At 38.7% G+C, this 14,604-nt stretch overlaps 3 protein-coding genes and 1 long non-coding RNA gene across 4 annotated transcripts in view; 1 reads left to right on the top strand and 3 right to left on the bottom strand.

Annotated features, from left to right (window-relative positions):
* LOC138403908 (uncharacterized) overlaps positions 1-10,370 on the bottom strand; it is a 108,553-nt gene extending 98,183 nt beyond the window's left edge. The window contains exon 1 of the long non-coding RNA XR_011238030.1: positions 9,939-10,370. This is a non-coding gene — a long non-coding RNA (uncharacterized lncRNA). The remainder of the gene's footprint in view (positions 1-9,938) is intronic.
* Positions 1-11,728, bottom strand: part of LOC117992787 (uncharacterized) — a 37,424-nt gene extending 25,696 nt beyond the window's left edge. The window contains exon 1 of the mRNA XM_034980503.2: positions 11,725-11,728. The gene's annotated coding sequence lies outside the window, so the exon portion shown is untranslated. The remainder of the gene's footprint in view (positions 1-11,724) is intronic.
* LOC117992919 (serine-rich adhesin for platelets-like) overlaps positions 1-14,604 on the top strand; it is a 145,313-nt gene that overhangs the window by 1,349 nt on the left and 129,360 nt on the right. The gene's annotated exons all lie outside the window — the stretch shown is intronic.
* LOC138403924 (uncharacterized) lies at positions 6,173-8,642 on the bottom strand. Its single transcript, XM_069506106.1, has 3 exons — positions 8,628-8,642; positions 6,588-7,484; positions 6,173-6,274 (listed from the first exon to the last, which is right to left on the bottom strand). The coding sequence occupies exons 1-3, from the start codon at positions 8,640-8,642 to the stop codon at positions 6,173-6,175; spliced, it is 1,014 nt and encodes a 337-aa protein (XP_069362207.1).

The raw sequence follows: 14,604 nt of genomic DNA, 5'->3' as shown, positions 1-14,604 counted from the left end.
CTAATTTTTAAACAGATTTCTAAATTATTATTTTTTCGTTTTCCAGCCTAGCCTATCTAAGTATCACATACCTGCCTATCTAGTATCTACCCACTAATGTAGAAAGCATTCGTGCAATCTGCATTATTACATTTCTCGTGATAATGAACTTGCAATAATTAATTTTATTATTATATCGGTCATTATGAAGCGGATTTCTATTCAAATGGCCTTTATTTCAAAACTGGTTCCATTTTCGTTCAAAAGTTGTACTTAATTAATATCTTATAGGTGTAGTAGGTACCTAAATACAGTCTACATCATCATCATCATCACCCGATAGATGTCCACTGCTGGACATAGGTCTCCTGTAGGGACTTCCACAAGCCACGGTCTTGCGCCGTCTGAAATCTGAATCCAGCGGCTCCCTGTGTCTGATGTCGTCCGTCCAATAGTGTGGGGTCTTCCAACACTGCCATGGTGGCATATGGATCCGAGACATGGTCGCTAACTATGGGCCTCATAAGAAAGCTCAGAGTCACTCAGCGTGCGATGGGGATAGCTCTCCCCAGCTTGGAGTTTCTCTACGTGATCAAATCAGAAATGAGGAGATCCGTAGGAGAACTAGAGTAATCGACATACAGTCTACACTAATAGTAAATTATTGATCATTATTGATTTAATACCATTCTAGTCCGTACAAAATGACTCCTCACGCGCCATTTTAACTCTATGGGTCAAACTCAACTCTCATGTCAAAAGTACGGTTCACCTATAAAATAAGGACAAAAAAAATGAACAGTTAAATCAGAAGGAATAGCAGAAACGCGTGGGTACCTAACTATTATATTAGCTAAACCATTTTCCTAATTAGTAAAGCACGAATTTCTCTTCAACATGACATTTCATATGCGTAAAAACATCAACTACTAGATAAGTAGGTACTAGGTAGGTAATTATCATCACGCCAGCGAAATACGTGATCTCGTTAAAATTACTAACTAGGTACCTACCTATATGTATATACGATTAGGTACTCAGTTATGAGTAATCTGAAGTTTATACTACTTATGCATATCTACATACTAAGTTTATTTAAATTTTTTTTAATTTTGTGATTTGCGATCAGTCCGAGGACTTTTAGCAAATTAGGTGTAGGATACTGTTTTGTAGGAGCTGCTCCTCTTTAGGAGCTAGCACTCAACTCTTTATTGCCTATCAAGAAGCGAGGTCGAGAATACATTTTCTCTTTAGGCGTAGGTAGTCTTCAATTAAGAGCCTGATGGCTAGTGGATTCGGATGCATCAGAAGCCGTTCTTTGTAGCGTTTCGCTAGCCCCCGAACTTCCTCCTTTATTGATATTACGTTCAGGTTCTGATGGAGTTCTTCATTTGTTATAAACCACGGCGTGTTAGCGATCGAACGTAAAATTATATTTTGCATTCTTTGTGTCACAGTGCTACACACGGGGGTGTGACTCAACGGGAATAACCCTTAAATATGTTGAGGCTGGAGTAATAACTAAAAAGATAATGGATAGTTAGTAACTTACTTCCTTTTTATTATGATTTTCCTAGCTGATGCCCGCGACTTCGTCCGCGTGGAATTAGGTTTTTTAAAAATCCCGTGGGAACTCTTTGATTTTCCGGGGTAAAAAGTATCCAGGTCACTCTACAGGTCTTTATCTATACCCATGCAAAAAATCACGTCAATCCGTTGCCACCGTTGATTGAAGGACAAACCAACAAACAAACACACTTTCGCATTTATAATAAGGGTACTGACTACTGCTACCCCTTGGCCCTTTGGTTCCTACATGGCATCGTACCGGAACGCTAAATCGCTTGGCGGTACGGCTTTGCCGGTAGGGTTGTAACTAGACACGGCCGAAGCCAGACAGAAATTAAGAAATTATAAAATTCCAAATCCCTGCCGGGAATCGAACCCGAGACCTCCTACTGATAAGACCACAGCGCTTACCACTGCGCCAGAGAGGTCGTCTCTGAGAGTCGTTCTCCATAATTATTATGTTTTTAAAGGTGTGTAAAGTCTATCAATCCGCTTGGACAGTGTTTTGTTAATATGGATTTTGACACGGAGGAGTAAAAGTGGATAAATAGTCTCCACTAGGGTTTATCATGATGATGAGGACATACCTTTGAGAACATAATGGAGAACTCTCAGGCGTGCAGCTTTCCTCACGATGTTTTCCTTTACCGTTAAAGCAAGTGACATTCAATTACGCACATAACACCGAAAAGTTAAATGCGTGCCGGGGATCGAACCCTCGACCTCCGATTAGAAGGGGGACGTCCTAACCACTAAGCTATCACATCAGTATGAAATCAATGATGATCAATCTACCTACTGACTTAGGCCTACGTTTTACCTATATCTCTATGCATGGCATTATTTTCTAAAGCCTCATGAATTGAAAGTTCATAATCATCATCATCATCGTGTGCCTTCTTCGAAACGAAATTGGAGATCATCATGCGAAATGCTTCTCTATTAAAAGCCGCCTCTTTTAATTTTGGGTAACTAAGCCCTGTCCACCCCCTTATATCATCCAACCAGTTCATAGAATTTGTTATCAACGTGTAGTTAATCCAAAAACGTGAAAATGGATCAGTTTATTTGGAGAACAGGATGCGGGCGGGGCGCGGGGAGGGGTGGAGTGGTTTTCAGTAATACGATATACCACACTTGTTGAAACTGGGGCCGGATTTGTGGTTTTTATGGCCTGCAAGTATCGATGCGTAGAGAGTCAACGTCTGGGCACACGAGTAGATATCTGGGTAGGTATTGTAATAAAAATCGGTCAAGTGCGAGTCGTATTGGCAAACGAAGGGTTCCGTACCATCGTACAAGAAATAACACTTAATTTTCATGGCGGCCATTTTGAAAATTATTTGTTGCTATAGCGGCAATAGAAATACACATTCTGTGACAACTCTCTTCCGACCTATTACGGCAGTGATCCGACGGCTCATCCGATCCGAGTCCGTGAAAATACGTTCCGAAGTTGTCATAGAATTATTTGTATGGTAGCATAATGATGACATGATTGATGTATTTATATTTTTATATATCCGTATTTTCACGGATTCGGATCGCTCTTACGGTTCACGAGATACAGCCTGCTGACAGACAGACGGACGAATAAGCTAGTTAACTATAAAATTCCCCCTGCCGGAAATCGAACCCGGGGCCTCCTGTGTCTGTTTGTCACGAATACTTTTTGCTCTTGATGGAAATAGTTTAATGAAATACAGTATAGATTTCAATAACACATGTTTTTCCGATTAACAGTGTAAGGTAAGTGTTTATAGGACAATTGTAACACGTAGATTTGGGTATAGTCCGCGACAGGTCGAGATGGCAATCGGGGTATGAGGCGGGGGGAAGCCCCGCACATCTGCACGTCACCCGCGCTCGCCCGCACTGTGTAGCGCGCGGGCTGTGCGAGTGTGCGTGGCGTTCGCTCCCCGGTTGCCATGTCGACCTGTCGCGGAGTATCCATAGCTACAACACGAACAATGGTAAATAATGGTAACTCACATGCTGTGCGAACTGCGAGTGAACTCATTACTGTGGAATCCGGAGACATAACCTTCGCAACAAGTTTTCTTTGTAGCTTAACTATAGTTAGCCTCTAGAGATATATAATAGCGTTTTGAAATGTAATTTTAGATAATGTTTTTTACTCTCTCATTTGCTTGGAATTTGCTTCATTATTTAACCAAAAAAAATCAACAAAGTGCGAGGGTTCCGTACTACAGTCGTATTTTTTCGACATTTTGCGCGATAAATCAAAATTACATATAAAAATAAATAAAAAATCTGTTTTAGAAAGTTCAAGTAAAGCCCTTTCATATTATACATAGGTACTTCGAAAATAGAAAATTCTAATTAAGTATTTGTTCATGAACACGTTTTAATTTTTTTTGTGATGCAACCACGAGTTCACGGTTTTCGGATTTTTCCAGTCAGTCACCTTCCAAATTTCATGATTCTAGGCCAACGGCAAGTAGGTACCTACCCCATAGGCTTTCTTGACAGGCACGACAGTTGGACAGAGAGACATACAACGGAGTAAGTCAGAGAAATCACTAGGTACGGCATGATGACGGTGTATCCTATAGGTTTTCTTGACAGACATCGAAGTGATCTTATAAGGGTTCGTTTTTTCCTTTTGAGGTACGGAACGCTCAAGCATAAACAACATCCACTCAACCATAGTTTCATAATAAAACAGAAGCACCTCTTGTTTTCCAACTAAACGTCCTGTCTCTGCACATGCGGGCATCCACGCATATGCCCACTTGCATTTCGAAAGCCTTTTGTCTAAGTCGGGACGAGCTGCAAGTTGCAACCTCTCCATTGTTGCGCGAACACTCTGTTACCCCACTAACGCTTACATAACGTTTCCAGATGTCGAGAACCCATTATACTACCGAACAGAACAATACGTGCAACGGAGAATCTTTATTTGTTGAAAATATTCGCGTAGCTTCGCAATTTCGCTGTTGAAAAGTTGAAACCAGTGTTGAATACAGTAGGCCGATTTCGTAAAACCTTATTCGACAATCTCAGTTGTTGTGATTGGCTGAATTTGTGCAATTCTTGTTGCAACAATGCATTGTAGCCATTAGTGAGCGTGCGTCAACCAATCAGAGGTGATTGCGATCGTGACATTGTAGCTGTCATTGAATAGAATGACAGCTACAATGGTGTTTAGGGCTCCGTAAAGGAAAAAAAACCGGCCAAGTGCGAGTCAGGCTCGCGCGACGAGGGTTCCGTAATACAGTCGTATTTTTTAGTCATTTTGCACTAATGCAAAAACTATGATGCTTAAAAATAAATAGTCTGTTTTAGAATGTACAGGTGAAGACCTTACATATTATGGTACCCCACTTGATATAGTCACTCACTTCGAAAGTTGAAAATACTAATTATTAGTTCATGACCACAATTTAATTTTTTTTGTGTGATCTAACCCTAAATGCGCGGTTTTCAGATTTTTCCCCAAATGTCAGCTATAAGATGTACCTACTTGCCAAATTTCATGATTCTAGGTCTACGGGAAGTACCCTGTAGGTTTCTTGACAGACAGATGGACAGACAGACCTTTTGAGGTACGGAACCCTAAAAAAGGAAAAAAGGAAACCCTTCATCATCACTTCGTGGATCACTTCGTTGTCTGTCTGTCTGCCAAGAAAACCCGCAGTGCAGGGTGCTTTTGTGTCGTCGTGTCATACATACTAGCTTCATCGTTGTGATTTCTCTGATTAAATGTGACCGTTCTTTTAATTTTCTTCAAGCTTGTAAAATCCACGCCTACCAGTAATTAGGTAAGAGTTTAATATCTTTGTTGGCAAGGCTTTACGGCAGTTCTACATATCCATAACCCCTAATTGGCTGACACCGCGTTGTACCGGAACGTTAAACTTAACGGTAAGTAAAACTTTATTAAATCAATTCAGTAAAACCACAAACCAACTGAACCACAGAATATAGTATAGGTATAGAAGTGGCAAAAAGCGTGACTTTGTCCCCGCGCTGATGACTAGTGAAACATCAGTGCGCGTTATTGTTAAAAACAGGTGTATGAACATGTCATAAAAACAGTTTTATTCGTTGTTTTGGATGTTAGTGATGATTAGCTGTGTGCTTTCGAATAATTTATTCGTTATCGTAATCGACAGCAAATTCTGCCCTTTGATTGGTTGATTCGCTGTTTACATTTTTTCACAGCCAGTCAAGGTGAAGAATTTGTTACCGATTTCCTGTAGGTATAATCATAAATAAAATGAATACGTTCTTACACAGTTGGGGGGCAGATGCCATTTCTATTATTTAGCCTTCTTTGGTATCTGACTACAGCGGCAGTACATCTACATTAGGGTTTACGGAACCGGTCCTTTTTTGAGAACCGGGAATTTCGGTACTTTTACCCAAAGGAACCGGGATTTCCCGGTTCTTTCGGGAATTTCGGTTTCTTCATAGTTTTTTTAAATAAAACAAGTTATACGCTTTAGAACTCATAAAAGTAAACCGCAATACGCTTTAAAAGTATTTTTTATTGGAACTTATATTGTGTGAGTTTAAAAATAAAATAAAACTAGAATCAATCAAGTCTTTTCATATTTTGCTTCTATTTTCTATTCAGCATTTCACTCATCTTCTTTCGTCAAAGCAATGTTTTGTACTTCAAGTACTTCAGAGTCACGGTCACGGTCTCTCGTCGGTTCACCTTGTGAGGTTGGTACTGGTAAGGGTTGTGCTGGATATGCTGTGGTTGTTGAGGTTTTAGTGCGGCTTAGCAATGATACTATTCCGTTGCACATTTCATCACTGCTTGGATGAGGAAATACTGTTAAATCTTCATCATTTTGTTGAAGGAAATAATTTTATGGATTTTGCAAGTAATGCAGCGTCGCAGCAGTAAAATTGAGACGCCTTTCTGTGTATCGTTTTTTTAACATTTTAATTATTTTTTCGGCCACATAGCTATTTTCAATATTTGCTAATTTTCTTAGTGCAAGTTTAATTGCAACATCTGCTTTCAATAATGTAGAATCATGACGACATAAAGCCTCTAATACGGTTTTAATTATGTCAAGAACTTCATGTAACTTCCCAATCTGCTCCCACTCTCCTTCTGAGAATTTTATTTTAGAGTTTAAATCAATTAATGCTTTCCCAATGCAAGTTCGCAGCTTTAAGAATCGTTCAAGCGTATTAGCGAGGCTACTCCAACGTGTTACTGAGTCACAGATTAGTGAATATTCTTTATGAAAATCTTCGATGACGTACTTTTGCAGGACGTCATCATTTTTAGTTGGAGACTTGCGAAAAAGTTTAACAACTTTTTTGACTTTTAAGAGCAAACCTCTCTGTTCAAATTGACGTTCTGAAATTAAACACGTTTCATTTTGAGACAAGAACTCGACGCCATCGTCTTCGTTGTCTGAATCCGAATCCTCATCTAAAGATTCTCTGATCACTTGAAGTCTCTGCCTACTTAGTGCTGCCAAAGGAATATCGTCATCATCGTCTTCTACTTCCATTGAAACATGAGTTTCTTCTTCAGATCGTTCTTCTGCCTCACAAGTGACATCATTTTTGTAAAAAACATCTGAAATTGCAAGTTGAAGTGCATGGGCAATACATTTTTGGTGGTAAGACGATAGATATTTGCCAAATTTCACCATCATACTGCATCCGTCCGTTGTCTCTGCGATGATGTCATCTTCCAACGACACCCCGAACTCATTTAATTTGCTGCTTATTTCTTCAACGCATTTCTTCGCTGGTAAGGAACCGTTAACTCTGATGAGCCCCAAATTTTTAAAGTTTTTGCCTCCAGAAAAATGACGCGAGCGTAAATTTAAGCTCAGATATCTACGGTTTTGAACCGATGTCCACTCATCAAACGACATAGAAAACTTACGGCCCTCCTTGCGTAGCTTTTCAAATTCGAGCGAGCGAGAGAAGGTAGGCTTGTTAAGTTACCGCGCGCTATTTATTTTAGCGCTGAATTCACGTTAGTTTTGAACTTTAGAACAGTAGAAAGTATAAAAAAGTAAAGTTAGATTATTTATGTAATAGTAGCGTGAAACATGTACCTAATTAAGATAAAATTCCCGAAAGTACCGGGAAATCAAATTGATTTCCCGGTTCTTTTTTACTGACAAAAGTACCGGGAATTCTCGGTACTTTCGAGACCGGGATTTCCCGGTTCTGAACCCTAATCTACATGCATGAAATGGTTTCGCCGAAAGAGGTACTGGAGCATGACCGAGCCCAGATAAGTGGATTCTTGTATCGCGTTGAGCAAATTAGGGCGAGAGGATATGTTTGGTTTTGGTTCAGATGCCTCGTGGTATTCGTTGCATACTACTCCACACAGCGCGGCTTCGTTTGTTACACAAGACTATGTTGTGAGGATTTTCTAGTCAAGCGCGTTCCATGGCTGCATCATCAGCATCACTAACAGCAGGTCTGATTGCAGACAAGCGCTAGTCTATAAATTAGAAAAAAGTGGGCATGTATTATGCTTTTGACTCGTAGTGGGCATTGTTAAGTTCATTGTTTATGGAGACCAATTGACCTAAAACGATCTCTATGGACTAAGACTTAACTATAGCTACATTGCGACTCCCCGTTTTACAGTTCTATGTATGGGTTGCCTGGAAGAGATCACTTTAGTGATAAGGTCGCCCTTTGTTTTTTAAGTGTATCCTGTATTCTTACTCTCTGTAAATCTATTAACAATAAAGTTATTTTAAATTAAAATTAAATTAAGACTTAAGTACTATGACAGAACAGGTTGATCAAACATTTTGTTTGCTGCAACTCGTTTATTACTAATTTTGGCAGATCTTCATAGAAGCATAGAATATGACTTTCCTGTGAAATAACGTATCTATAGGGACTAATCGGACTAATTTAGTTCAATGGTTGACCACCTTGCAAGTCGTTCAAGTAAATGCAGTCACCCGTTGGAAGTACCTAGCCGATAAACAAACAATGGTAGGCCTGCCTACGCTAAGTGCATCGTTTAACGCAACAACTATGCGTACAACAATGTTAAGAGGGCAATTTGGGATAACGTGAGTGGTAAATTGACCTAGTCGGTTTACGAGTTTGACAATCATTTCAATAAAGTTTTCAACAATTATTTACAGAAGACTCGTAGAGTCACTCGCTTCATACAAAAATATACCTAGTCCGCGACAGGTTGAGATGGCAATCGGGGTACAGGTGTGCAGGTGTGCGGGGTGTTCCCTTCCCGATTGTCATCTCGACCTGTCGCGTATTGTAGTTTAATTCCATGAAAGTCTTTTTAATACAATAAAACTTAAAGCTAGCCTTATCTAATTACTATATAAATCATGACCGCGTGGAATGGTGCCAAGAATACTGGCTGCATTTCCGCGCTGGACAGCCAGGCTGATCCGTTGCGCAAAAAATGAGCCAGCCCTTCTGTCACCAGTTGAGGCTATTAATCGCGGTGAAATGTCTCGTAAAAAAATTTTAGCACTAAGACTCCATGGCCCCAGGGTCTCCACGGCAAACGGCACAAAAATGTAACTCTCTATAAGAGAGGCATACTTGCGCCGCTTGCCGTTTTCAGCTGTTTCTGCTGCGGCTCCCGGTCTTGATGCTGTCTTCCTGATATTACATTATGAAACTCTTGTTTTTCATAATGTAATTTTGTAGACAAGTTTTAGAAACTAATATTTGTCTGATGTTTGCCAAATTTCCATAAAATTAAAGATTCTTGAGCCTTAGAACATGACTTTGTAGCATAACTATAACCGTAGTAGAAAACTTGAGACTAATAAATAGGTACTGTTGAGAAATTCTAACTAGAAACCATAAAAGCATTCGTGTGTTACTGTTAACACAATCCCACAACAAATGTACTACCACAGCTCAGCTGTCTACTTCGAGCAACGTTTATTGGAAAGCAAAGATATATTTAAGAAAGAAAGAAAGAAAGAAAGAAAGAAAAACGTTTATTTTTTAAGGCTGTACCACACATTACCATTATTAGGTTAGGTTATCCCGGCGCCTCTTATACTTGAGTAGTAAAGTCAAAAGACCTCAAGTAGAAGAAGCGCCGGAATAAACCATGTCATGTGTGGCACAACCCGAAAAAAAAGGTCCCTACTCAGCATAAATGCCATATGTCTTGCACAAGTACAAAAACATACAGCGCTGGTTTTCTCTATTTTTAGCCGGAATCCTTTCAATATCCAGTTGTTCAGTCATCAATTCACGTCTAGCAGAGTGCGGTAATACCTAGGGATCTTATGATTCCAGGCGGGATTTCGTTACGGTTTCTCGTTACCCCGCCATCCGATCCAAATCTACGAAAAACCCGGTCAAGTGCGAGTCGGACTCGCACGCGAAGGGTTTCGTACCATTATAGCGTAGAAATAGGTAACACTTTTTTAACCGACTTCAAAAAAAGGAGGAGGTTCTCAATTCGTCGGAATCTTTTTTTTTTTTTTTTTTTTTTTTTTTTTTTATTTTTTTTTTTTTTATGTATGTTCCCCGATTACTCAAAAACGCCTGGACCGATTTTGAAAATTCTTTTTTTGTTTGAAAGGGTATACTTCAAAGTTGGTCCCATTTCAATTTGGTGAACATCTGATGAACATCTTCGAAGATAGATACTGGAACTCCTCAACCGATAAGAGTAAATTGCTCGCGATCAGTGTAATAACTTAGTAAACAGTAGATTTTTTACCCGTCATAGCATAATTCCATGGGGCCACTAAAAATTGTGAAATAAAAAATTTTTACAAAAAAAATAAAAACCGACTTCGTTACATAAACACTAAAAATTTAAAAATAATTTAATTTATTACCGAATATATTATGTATACAAGAGTTAATATAGTTCCATAATAATATTTTTTGGGGTCGGTGCCAATGAGGTGCCATTGTGGAGTCCCATAAAAATATGAAGTCCAGACGATTCGCGCAGCTAAAGCTAATTGGCACCGGCACCAAAAAGTATTATTATGGAACTATATTAACTCTTGTATACATAATATATTCGGTAATAAATTAAATTATTTTTAAATTTTTAGTGTTTATGTAACGAAGTCGGTTTTTATTTTTTTTGTAAAATTTTTTTTGTGATTTAACCACAAATTAACGACTTATCGGATTTTTCTTTTCACTTGTGCTATAAGATACATTGGTACCTGCCTTTCATCTGGTCAACAGAAATTACCCTATAGGTTAGATCCCCATGAAGGGTCTTGACAGACACACAGACAGACAACGAAGTGATCCTATAAGAGTACCTTTTTATTTAGAGATACGGAACTCTAATAATGATGTTTTCGATATCCTATTTTCCGCAACTTGAAGAAGGGTATGATACAATTTCGTACCCCTTCGAGCGTCCATTTTGATGGCTTAGCTCCAATAATATTATCTGTTAGACCTATTATCATGTTGATAACTTCATTATTTTGTTACGAGATTTCGTTCAGCCTTTCTTGTATTGCCCCGCGTAGCATTTTATATATTTGCTGATATAGCGTTATATCGGCATTATCTAGTACGAACTATTTTTTATAGAAGCAGGCGTTTTAGAATTTATTTATTAACTAGCTGATCCGCCCCGGCTTCGCTCGGGTGGAGTTTAGAAAATTGAGGGGTAGGTTGAATTAAATTTTTTTCTCCGTAAGAACCATCCTCGTACTTCAAGAAATATTACAAAAAAGAATTAGCGAAATCGGTTCAGCTTTTCTCGAGATTTGCGATGAACAACACATTTAGTGATTCATTTTTATATTATAGATTAATTTTATCAGCACAGCACCCGTGCGAAGCCGGGGCGGGTTGCTAGTACTTACATATTTCTGTTGGGTGTCTCGCCATCATCATCGTCAACCCATCGCCAGCCATGATTAAGACAGGTCTCCTCTCAGCATGAGAAAAGTTTAGGCCATAGCATGCAATGTCTTGGAAAGTTCGTTGGCTTTCGTGCAAAAGTAACGGTTATTGTGAGTTTCGAAGCCTATAGTCGACGCATTTTAAACTGAGTCGTCGAGTTATCTGTCTGTTTCGCTCGCACTTTACAGGTCGTAGGTAAGTGCGAGCGAAACAAACAGATAACTCGACGACTCAGTTTAAAATGCGTCGACTATAGCGCTGTATGATTAACCTTGAGCCGTGGGAAAACGAGTAGGTAACACTTTAAGTATACTTTACACAATTTGTTTAGGTCGTAGTCGTAGTAGGTACCAATTGTGTAAAAAGTGGTCTTAATGTTATAAGTAGTTACAGAGTTTTTAAAGTAGAGTCAAGGTTTCCTTGAATTGTAATTAGGCTTGTATGCTCTTTGTTGCCTAAATAAATAATTATTTGCTTTAGTACTTAAGGCTTACAACTGTCGCAACCGATATCCTACTTAGAATATTATTTCTGATTTTATTCACAATTATTTTTTTGTGTAGCAAAGCTTATCGAATAGCGCGAAGGTTTAAATTATGTTTAAAATCAAGCAGCATTTTTTGTGGTGTTTCTAAACCACCATGGCCATTATCAAGGTGAAATCTCGCAGTGGAAACTCCGAAGTTCTAAGTACAATGAAACTAGATGTCAAGTTAAATACAATCGTCATGGGGCTTGGAAATGAAGGCGGTGTTTACTGAATGATGAACTATCACGCTATCTCTTGGTTCTACCATCGATTCTCGCTTCTAAACTTGTGGTTTTTTATGGTGAAATAATTTGTTTTTAAATCTTAAAGCATATTATTTCTATAATAGAGAATGCCCACGACTTCTTCCGCGTGGATTTAAGTGTTAAGGCGAGTCACCGAGGCGGGCAGCGCGAATTCGAAGTAAACCGCTGGGCGACGTTCAAATTCTATGTTTCAAACGTTAAATTTGAATTTAATAAATTATAGAAGTCCTGTTGAAAACCAAAATTTAGCAGGTTCTCTGTAGTACTTAAAGACAAATATTTCCATATAAAAATTATTTGCCAAGTCAGAAATTTTAGTATTAAATAATTCGTTTTAGACTTTTATTTCGGCTTATTTCAAGATTTTATTTGATCGAGTGAAGTACTTCCTATTGTGTATCAAAGTAGCACATTCTTTAGACAATGTCTTTAGGTATATTCTATTTTTTTAGCAAGGCCATTATTTAATAGTAAATACCTAAAACATTTGATCTAGCAAATCAGTTTTTTCCACTTAGCCTCGGTGACTCGCCTTAAATAATCTCGTGGGAACTCTTTCATTTTCCGGGATCAAAAGTTGCCTATGTAAATTTCCGGGATGCAAGCTACCTCTGTACCAAATGTCATACAAAACGGTTTAACGGATGGGCCTTTAAAAAACCCGCAGGAACTCTCATTTCCTGGGATAAAAAGTAGCCTATATCCGTCCCCGGGATATAAGCTCACTATGTAACCAAATTTCATCAAAATTAGTTAAAAGCTAGCAAACAGACAGACAAACCGACACACTTTCGCATTTATAATATTAGTTAATAGTTTAATGGATTATCGCTATTAGTAAGCAATAGGTAGGTAATAGTTATTAGATAAGGGCGGTTACGCACTCATCCGATCCTAGTACGTGAAAATACGTTTGTTCTTATTTGTATGGTAGCTTATGACATTATATTATGACGTAAATGTTTTTATATCTTGCAGTGGCGGATTTGCCCTAAGGCCCAGTAGGCCCGGGCCTAGGGCGGCTAGATATTAGAGGCGGCCAATCATGACAAAAATCACTTTTTTTTAGTAACAAAAAAAATTGCGCCTGCTGCGCTCGAGCTCCTATTTGTCATTGGATTGTATTTTACTGACAAATCAGAAGGTAAATTTTTAATCCCCCCCCCCCTCTCAACTCATGGCTACGACCATGATTAATGGGTGTTGAGAAAGGGGCGGCTGGTACTTACGAAATCCTGGGGCCTAGGGCGGCCAAGACTGAAAATCCGCCACTGATATCTTGGATGTGTGGTGTGAAAAGGATGGATAAGATAAGAAATGAATATATAAGGGGTAGTTTGAAAGTAGCGCCAGTGGTAGAAAAGATGAGGGGTAATAGGCTGGCATGGTATGGACATATAATGCGGAGGGAAGAAAGCCATGTCACTAGAAGAATGTTAAGTATGCATGTGGAAGGAAAAAAGAGGAGAGGACGACCAAAGAAAAGGTGGATGGATTGCGTGAAAGAGGATATGCGTGAAAAAGAAGTGGATAATACGTTGACGAATGACAGGAATGAGTGGAAGAAGAAGACATGTTGTGCCGACCCCACGTAGCGTGGGATAAGGTAAGGAAGAAGAAGAAGTAAATGTTTTTATATCCGTATTTTCACGGATTCGGATCGGATGAGTGCGTGATCGCTCTAACATATCGTGCGAGTAACTAAGTTACTAGTAACCGTACTAGCTACCCAACTTTGGAACTCACTTCCTGAAAATGTCAGAGAGAACTGCCACTCAGTACACTCATTCAAATACAGAGTGAAGCAGTATTACCTATCATTAATATAGAGTATTTTATATATTATATGTATTTATATTTTTCATATATTATGTATATAATTATTTATGATAAGTATTATTATTGTATATAAGTTGATTTGGGTATTTATTATAAGATATTTATGTAGTTTATTAGATTCTAGTACCGTAGACCTATTCCACTTCTTGATACGCCTTACTCACAACCTTGAATGGGAAGCTGGAAGAAATCTCTGTTTAGAGATAAGCATTTCCGATGTAACTTAATTTATTATTACTTTGTAACTACAATTTTTGGTACATGAATAATAAAAATAAATAAAAAATAAGTAGATAATATATCAGAATGGTTGGTTACAGAGTAAAATGTAAAGTGTGAAAGCACGGAGCGAGTGAGTTGCGCGAGTAGTGGTCGCGGTCGATGGCTGTCACGGTCCAGTGCGGCGTCTCCACTCTCCAGGCAAGTGGCAAGTGGCAAGTGGCACCATTATTGGTGATAGTTGATTTCGATTACTTGCTAATGCTCGCATTCATATTAGATGAAGCGTACTTACATTTTGAGAAGAAAAGAAGAAATAAAACAACACATGCCATACTAAAAAAA

The sequence above is a fragment of the Maniola hyperantus genome, chromosome 22, assembly GCF_902806685.2.
Source record: "Maniola hyperantus chromosome 22, iAphHyp1.2, whole genome shotgun sequence".
In the NCBI taxonomy this organism is placed as follows: domain Eukaryota; kingdom Metazoa; phylum Arthropoda; class Insecta; order Lepidoptera; family Nymphalidae; genus Maniola; species Maniola hyperantus.
This window is presented reverse-complemented; position numbering and strand designations above follow the sequence as displayed.